Consider the following 9206-nt stretch of genomic DNA (forward strand, 5'->3'; position numbering starts at 1 on the left):
CAACGCCCTACTCTTATTCAACCTTCCCGCCACGCAACTCTTGCATACATTATGCAAAGTGGGGTCAAAGCTCCGATGGAAAATGTCATTATTTTCTAATTCACGCTGTTCAAACGAAAATAAATTATTTTCCATCGCGCTTTCACCCACCTGCTAAAGAAAACATATACAATTACTTTCCAAACACTTAGGGGAGCACCGCTCATCTAGGACGGCTGCGGACACCTCCGCTATGTTTCCCCCCATTTCAAGGTTTAAAGAACGGGACAGACACTATAATTTGCAAACACATCATATTAGTTTATTATCCTAACTGAATCCAAAAGATCACAGGTTACAGTAGTCCATAGTCATATCAGTCCATCCGAAATCCGTTAATACAATTCATAGCATAACTGTCAAATTACTTAACAATCCATTGAACATTACAATAGTTCAACCATATTTACAAACCTGCACACTGGCGCATCATCCACTTTAAGACTTTAACATAATAACATTAGGAAATTGTGAATTCCTACTATACCTTCTCAGACTCAGCTAGATACCAATATTAAGAGATACACTGAGCTGGTTCTTAAGCGATTCTTTTACATAACCATCCTTAGCAGAATCAGATTTCCACCTTCCATGTTTCTTGAAAAGACGATCAGATATACCTAAGGCAGCTGCCGCAGAGGCACCACCTGCCCTAAGGCTATGCAAGCCAAAGTACGATGAATCTAACCCTATTGACGATAAGGCAGCCTTAAAAAGATCACGGCATGTTGTATACGACAATTTGCCCCCTCTCAAAACATATTTCTTCAAGGATTTCTTGAGCGTCAATGGGCGGAAAAGGTATTCCTCTGAAGAACCTGGAATGATGTCACCTAATAGCATATATTTATTCAACATGGCAACTGGACAGGTAGGTTTACCTGTTGCAGCAATAATCACCCAGGCACCTTCTCTATATTGGTCAGTTTTACTATGCTGAATGAAACATTTGACATGTGAAGTATGTACAGAAATATCACACTCTCTGAGCTCCACTAGCTCAGCGTGCCTAAAAAAGCCTGCATAAGCTAACAGTGTCATAGAACACAATCTGGCTTCCTTTAAACAATTAGAACAACCATACTGACAAGTTTATTCAGAATGTCTGGAGTTATACGTTCCTTCTTACATTTTGGATGAGCTAGAATTCTTTTCAAGCCTGCAAGAAGTAGATGCAAAAATCTTGAATTACAGGGATTCACCTCGGTTACTGGCGAGCAGTCAAGAACCCATTTAATACCAAAATGTGCTCCTTCAATCCTTGAATAAGGTGCATCATTATTATACATGCTCATATAATACCTTGCGATATCCGCCTTTTGCGCCGGTAACTCACACACACAGTTTATAGCACACCATGACTTCCCATCTTCAAACGCTTTCCTGTATTTCGCAACAGTGCTAGTAGCTCTAGATGCCATCAACACTTCCTGCAATGATTTATGGTCACTTGTTATCCTCCAATTCAATATACAGAGAAAAATTGAAAATGTTGTTCTCATACGAAAAACTTGAGTTCATCAAACCAAACGGTTAAATATAATTGAAAACACTCAAAATTAGTCATCCACATGACCAACCTACTATAAACTGGAGAGAATACCATGCGGGTTTATAACTCTCTTAAATGCAATGCTGCACAATCAATCCTGTTATCCCATAACAATATCACATTCATGTATATACTATTATCTCTGTTTCCAATCTCAAACCACTTTTACCTCCTGAGATTCCACTTAGAACTTAAGGAACCCTAGAATTTCTTCCATCCAACCTCAGGCATAAGACCTCACTTGTCATCTTGGAAGTCCCAAAAATAGAATTAGGGTTACGACCTTGAACAAAGATATGCTTTGGATCAGAAAATCTCATGACCTCAACCACCAGGTTACTGAAACTACTGTTTGATGAAAACAAAAGAGGCCAAAATGGGGCAGACGGCCATGATGGCACAATCAAAGTCGCTAAAGCCCGGCAAACTTTAACATGTTTGATCGCCCTTCCCACCAGGGAGATAGGGGGGATCAGCCAATTCCTCTCCTTACTCCAATCACCAGAAAACGCATCTACTTGAGTAGTAGAAGGACACCAGAATTTAGAATTAAAAACCGGCAATTTATGATTGAACTCATCAGCAAATCTATCTACTGTGTGCGAGCCCCATTTAGTATCAACGAACTTAAAAAACTCTACAGTAACACCCCAATCATCGAAGTCTTCTTGTCTACTCAGGATATCTGCCTCTACATTCTCATCTCTCGGGACCCATTGCACAGAAACTTCTAAGGGTAGACTGTTACAAAAATCAGCAATACGCAATGCTAAATCATGCAAATCGGCCTTCATACTGCCTTTTCTCATAATGACCTCTACACCAGTGTTGTCAGTAAACACCTTGACCTTCTTTCCTTTTAAACTTGGCGAGAATGCTTCTATTGCCAATGAAACTCCTTTGAGTTCTCTCCATGTTGAACTTTTACCAATTTCATCACACTTCCAATTCTGGAAAAAATTCAGTTCTCCACACTGAGCCGTCCAGGCGCCACATCCAATGTTGCTAGCATCCGAAAACAGTAACACTTGAGGTGTCGAATACTCAAACAAAATTCTGTTATTTAATCTATTTAGATTTTCTTTCCAAAAGAAAACTTCTTTGAATACAGAACTGCCAACGGCTAACTTATAAACCTTGTCCCAATGTAGGCGTTTTGTCACCTCCATGTACATAAATCTAGTTCTCAGTTGCGAAACATTCCCTACAACTGGATACAAGGACATAACTTTACCTGCAAGAGAGGCTAATTCTCTGGCTGAAACCAATGGAAATTTCAAAGACAGCCTATCAATACATTCAAAAATATCAGATATTCGGCGTTCAATTACTCTAATAGCTCCTGCCTCTGAATCCCAAATCATACCCAACCAATTCAACTTGGTTGTGGGGGTCCAAACAGACTTCTCAATATTAGGCACAAATCCTGCGGCTAACAAATCATCTTTGACACTACTTGATACTAACTTGCATGAACGCAAAGAATCACATCTACACCAACCGTCATCAAGGAAAACAATAATAAAATACCCTTTCTTCCTCCAATGTCTGACAAGAGGTCGGATACATTTAGTGAATATATACGGAGCTGTCGATAGACCAAACGGCAAAACCTGGAAAGAAAAGTATTTAACTACCTTTCTGATCTCCCAACTAAAGCTTAGATATTTACAATGTTCCTTAAAAATATCAAAATGATGGTATCCAGACTTAAGGTCAAAACTGAACATAAAGTCACCTTGTTGGAAAAATTCAAGAGCAATATTCCAATCCTCAAACTTGACCTTTTGTTTCCACAAGAATTGGTTTACATACCTAAGATCCAAAATAAGTCTTAGCTTACCAGAGCTCTGAACTGAAACTGATAAGGGATTCATTACACAAGGTTTAGTTTTACATTCTACAATAAGGTTCTTAGCCAAAAGTTCATTCACAGCTTCCAAAACAAAATCATTATACTTAATTGCAGATTTGTTGTTCTTGAAACAAGCTGAAGGTGGTGTATTTACAAAAGGTAATTTGTACCCTTCGCAAACAATACTAACAATCTCTGGTTCCGCACCAATAGCACACCAAAATTCAACAGATGCTTTGAGCCTTCCTTTTACTAATGGCTCTGAAATTCCTTGTTCATATTCATGAAAATTATTAATAAAAAAACTCAGGATCGTACCTATCTGGTTGATTCCTGTCCAGTTTTTTAGGCAACACCTCCACTTTGCTTAAATCCGGGGCTACTTCTGGTTCCATCATCATCGCGTCTGCATCCGTACTAATTAGATTTGTGGTAGGAAAATTGGGAATATCCGAGGCTGATACACTAGGGCCAGCATGTCTCATCTTACGAAAATCTCGGGGTTCTGCGCATAAAATTAGTGAAACCACAATTTTAATTCACCACAACATCTAAACATCTTATTTATGTAGGCGACAATGGAATCTCAGTATAGTCAATCACCATTTTCATTCTAGAACATGAAATTTGCAAAATTCACAATCCTATCTTTCCTCTCATGTCTCACTCTTTCAAAGACTGCCTACCGATACCGTGATATTACATCATCCCTTTACTCATTTACTAAACATAAGCAATTGGATAAAATTTTAACCAATTCATATAACAAGTGAACGTTATACAACCTATCACTTCATTCTGTTCCAAATTTATAAAACCAATAACAATTCTGTAAACCTTTTATTTGTATAAAAGGGGTATCATAATACTGCAAATATAGCCAATACTCGAAACCGATAATATTTACCTTTATTCTGCTCTCCAACGTTAATTCCATTACTGACCGTCTTTCGACAACTTGGGGCTATAACCAGGGCAATTCCGTCTCCAATGACCCGTCTTCCCACATGCGAAGCAGAAATCAGATGACTTGGGGCCTGACTGATAGGTGGGATTGAATGGTCTCGTGTAAGGGGTATTATGGCGGATTGGGCCACGAAAATTATTAGCATAACTGGGCATATAAGCCGGATTGGCAGGAGAAGCCATAGGTCTCCTCGCCTGATAAGGCTTGGGTTTAGGAACAGATTTGAGACCGGTCTTCTTCTTCCTGGCTGCTGCCCTGGCTTGGGCAGAACGGATCTTTTTATCATCTTCACTATCCTCTGCTAAATCATCCGCCAGATACTCATCAACCGCCAACCACCCCGCTTCAGACTTATCTGCAAGCTTCACCAACTTGTTTCTTTGCCTTAGATCTTCTTCAGCTTTGTCAAGTATTGGAGCAGCACTGCTCCCCAAAGGAAGTGATTTCTTGACTTCCTGTAATTGATCTAAAATGGAGCAATTAAAGTTTACCTGCTCCTCATTCCCCTTGAACCTGAACTGTATTTTTTTTTTGCTTTGAGCTTTTGTATGTCAAAAGTAGCCTTTTCGTTTGCCTTCTTTTGCGATTCAAGTTGATTATCAACATAACTATGGATACCTCCAATCGCTTGCGTTAAAGCCCCTGCTACGGCCACATTTATTGCATTGGTCAGAGCATCTAAAGATACAGGCTCACCTTCTTGTCCTCTGACTACTGGCTGCTCAATATTGCTTGAAACACCTTCCATTACAATCCGACTCTAACACCACACAAGGAAACACTATCTGTCACAATCCCTTGCTGGAGCAAAATCGGGTGGTCCGCACTGCCTCGTTAGATAGCAGTCAATGACCAACGCCCTACTCTTATTCAACCTTCCCGCCACGCAACTCTTGCATACATTATGCAAAGTGGGGTCAAAGCTCCGATGGAAAATGTCATTGTTAGAAGGCACTAGGGGTTAATTGTCTGGTGTGAAGCGGACCGGTGTTTCGCATGGTTGAATTAATTGTAGGCTCATTGGGAGATACATTCTAGTGTGCTTGATAATTTGACTACGATTATGTCGTAGATGTTCGTGGCAGTGCTAAGACGTGTCATATCAATCTGTTGAAGCAATACTATAGTAGACCCGTGAATGCCCCAGTAGGTGCCTGCTTTGAAGTCGGTGTTGATGACGATGAAGTCATTGATGTCGAAGATGATGTCAGTGAGGTTGAGGAGACTGAAGTTGATCCCGATTGGGGGGATGAAATACCCAAAATGCAAAGTGCAATTCAAAGTGAATTCGTGGACAGGGTGGGGATAGATGGAAACTTAGATGAAAATCAGAAAAATCAAGTACGAGACATTCTCTGTGAATATCAAGACATATTCACTGATATCCCTGAGATCATGTTGACACCTGATCAACCTGTACGGACTTCACCTCATAGGGTACCACAAGCTATGGAGAGTGAAGTTGATAAAGAGATAGATTCCATGCTTCAGTTAGGGATTATTGAACCATCTAACTCCCCATATGCCCATCCGATAGTCATAGTTAAGAAGCCAGACGGATCGAATCGATTTTGTGTCGATTTTAGACGTTTGAACAAGTTAACTGTCTTTGATCCAGAACCGATGACAAACCCCCAGGAAATGTTCGCTTCCCTTGCTAAAAGCAAATATTTCACGAAGCTAGACTTAACAAAAGGCTATTGGCAAATTCCGATGCGTAACGAAGATAAAGCCAAAACGGCTTTCCTCACTCCTAAGGGGCAACACCAGTTCAAATACATGCCTTTTGGGCTTGTGACAGCCAGTGCCCAATTCACTAGGATGATGAGAAAAGTACTAGCGGGTATGTCAAATGTTGTGAGTTATATAGATGATATTTTAATTCACACGAGTACTTGGGAAGAACATGTGAAAATACTTAGCGAAGTCCTTGGTAGGTTACGGGGAGCCAATCTGGCCGCTAAACCCTCTAAATGCACCGTAGGTTCCCAAAACATAGAATTTCTTGGCTTTCATCGAAAGGGTGCGGTGCGGTGCGGCGCGGTGTGGTGTGCTCAACGCACCCATTCGATAAAAGAGGGGGGCCTTTTCTCGAAAGGGTGCGTTGAGAGCGGAGTACCGTTTTAACACACCCTTTCGATGAAAGCGGGGGGGCTTTTCTCGAAAGGGTGCGTCGACTAGTCTTTCGCATCAGTCGTTTAAAATGAGGATCTCGGACAGAAGGTAATAGTTGCCAATTTAAGTATATTGAAAATGTATTAAATAAAATGGAATGGTCTTGATTACAGAGTGGTCTCTTTCATTATTACTATGTTGATGGGGGAGACAGAGAGAAGGAAAAAAGGGAAAGGGAAAGGGAAGATAAAAGGAAAGAAAGAAGAATAAGAAGAAAAGAGGGAAACTGGGGGGGGGGCGAAGGGCTCTTGCCTCCTCCTCACCACCCCCCCCCCCTCCCCGCCAAAAAAATAAATAAGAGACAGAGAGAGAGAAGGGAAAGGGAAAGAGAAGATAAAAGGAAAGAAAGAAGAGGAAGAAGAATAAAAGAGGGAAACGGGGGAAGGGCGAAGGGCTCTTGCCTCCCCTCGCCAAAAAATAAATAAGAGAAAGGGAGAGAAGGGAGAGAAGGGAGAGGGAAAGAAAATATAAAAGGAAAGAAAGAAGAGGAAAAAGAATAAGAAGGAAAGAGGGAAACGGGGGAAGGGCGAAGGGCTCTTGCCTCCCCCCCTCCCCGCCAACAAAATAAATAAGAGAGAGAGAGAGAAGGGAAAGGGAAAGAAAATATAAAAGGAAAGAAAGAAGAGGAAGAAGAATAAAAGAGGGAAACGGGGGAAGGGCGAAGGGCTCTTGCCTCCCCTCGCCAAAAAATAAATAAGAGAGAGAGAGAGAAGGGAGAGGGAAAGAAAATATAAAAGGAAAGAAAGAAGAGGAAAAAGAATAAGAAAAGAGGGAAACGGGGGCAAAGGGCTCTTGCCCCCTCCCTCCCCCCCCCCCCCCCCCCCGCCAAAAAATAAATAAGAGAGAGAGAGAGACTGTTCTGATCCTGGTCCTGATCCTCAAGAGGGATATAAAGATGACCAATAAGAACGTTATCGTTCGAGAGAGAGTGTTTGTTGCTTCTAGAACATTTTAGAATTAAGTCCCATCACATTGCAGTTGTGGGGAGGGACTATGATTATATTACCCCCTTGGATGGCTTCCCAGAGTCTGGCTTTGAAGGTTTCGACTGCGTCGCAGGCAAAGATGCTGGGGGGAAGTAAATTCCAGGCCCGTATGGTTCTTGGAAAGAAGGTGAGTCGATATATTTCCGTCTTGCATCTTATGTTGGAGAAGGAGAGGGAAAGAGAAGATAAAAGGAAAGAAAGAAGAGGAAGAGGAAGAAGAATTTGTGTTCTGCCAGTGTCACAAATAGATATATAAATATGCTCATCTGACGATAATTTGATGTATAAAACCCCTCACCTTCTTGGGGCTCTGCCCCTTGGATCCAACACCAATTTGTGTCCTGCCAGTGTCACAAATAGATATAAAAATATGCTCATCTGACCGTTATTTATTGCCCAAAACCCCTGAGCTTCCGGGGGCTCCACCCCTGGACCCCACGCCAATTCGTGACCTCTGTGTCACAAATAAGGTATAAAATAATAATAATTTAATATACAAAACTCCTGAGCTTCTGGGGGCTCCGCCCCCTGGACCCAACACCAAATTGTGTCCTGCCACTGTCACAAATAAGGTATAAAATTATGCTCATCCGACGTTAATTTTGATTTAATACCCCTGAGCTTCTGAGGGCTCCGCCCTGTGAAAAAAACGTGTAAAAAAACACGTTAATTTTACCGGGAGATAGCCCCCCCCCTGGCGTTCAAGGGGGGGGGGTTGATTTTTCAAATTTTCGAGGGCCCCCAAAAAGATTAGTGCTCTCTAGTAATTACTCCGGAACCGCGGCAGATATAAAGTTTTTCTTTCATGACTTTTTTCTTTCGAGTCTTACGCATCTTTTGAAACATTTTTTTGTTGAAAATCGGACGTATAGTTGCGGAGTCACGTGACCTTTTGTTTTTGCATGTCAGCCCTAAAATCGCTCATTTTTGTGATTTATGTACCAAACATATGGAAATACCATTTATTCTTTTAAAAAAAGAGAAAACATTGGTTATTTGGTCTTGTTTCAAGTTAATGTGTTTGATTTTGGGTCAAAATAGTTGAATTGTGGTTAGAAATGAAATAAAACAACAAAAATAATATAATACATAAATACAAATTATCAAAACAAGAGATAACATACGGATAAACTGGCTCTTCCAACTTTGTTGTCGTATTATTATTCCAACGAATATATAGTGAAAAAGAACGCTTGAATATGAATTATATATGATTTATGGGTAAAAATGTGAATTCTCTGACCTTGTTTGCATAAATTACCATAAATATGCATTTTCGCGGTGATCGGCTGTGAAACGGCCGAGATCTTAGGGGGGACCCCCCTCCCCCTCCCCCCCCCCCCCCCCCCCCCCCCTCAAGTCTCCTCCAATCACATTGAAAAAAAGTATGACTTAAATCATCTTTCTCATCATTATACCGCTATAGTATTCATGTTTTTAATATTATTTATTGTCCATTAAACAAGTTCAAAGAGAAAATACTTATCTCTCTGCAACATTAAAAAAGAATCTTCATTATTATGTCTTAATTTGTATTGATAGCCTTGTGGTCGCCAACAGTGGCGTAGGCAGGGGCGTCTCCAAAGGGGGGTGTGGGGGTGCGACACCCCCCCCCCCAAATGTCAGGATATT

The 9206-nt window shown here is 41.0% G+C and overlaps 1 protein-coding gene across 1 annotated transcript; it reads right to left on the reverse strand.

Moving 5' to 3' along the window:
- Positions 1-279: 279 nt before the first annotated feature.
- LOC115918175 lies at positions 280-5356 on the reverse strand. Its single transcript, XM_030989065.1, has 3 exons — positions 4354-5356; positions 3765-3951; positions 280-1497 (listed from the first exon to the last, which is right to left on the reverse strand). The coding sequence occupies exons 1-3, from the start codon at positions 4697-4699 to the stop codon at positions 1101-1103; spliced, it is 930 nt and encodes a 309-aa protein (XP_030844925.1). The 5' UTR covers positions 4700-5356; the 3' UTR covers positions 280-1100.
- Between the last annotated feature and the right edge of the window lie 3850 nt (positions 5357-9206).

This window comes from Strongylocentrotus purpuratus, unplaced genomic scaffold (genome assembly GCF_000002235.5).
Source record: "Strongylocentrotus purpuratus isolate Spur 01 unplaced genomic scaffold, Spur_5.0 spur5_scaffold_18, whole genome shotgun sequence".
Taxonomy (NCBI): Eukaryota; Metazoa; Echinodermata; class Echinoidea; order Camarodonta; family Strongylocentrotidae; genus Strongylocentrotus; species Strongylocentrotus purpuratus.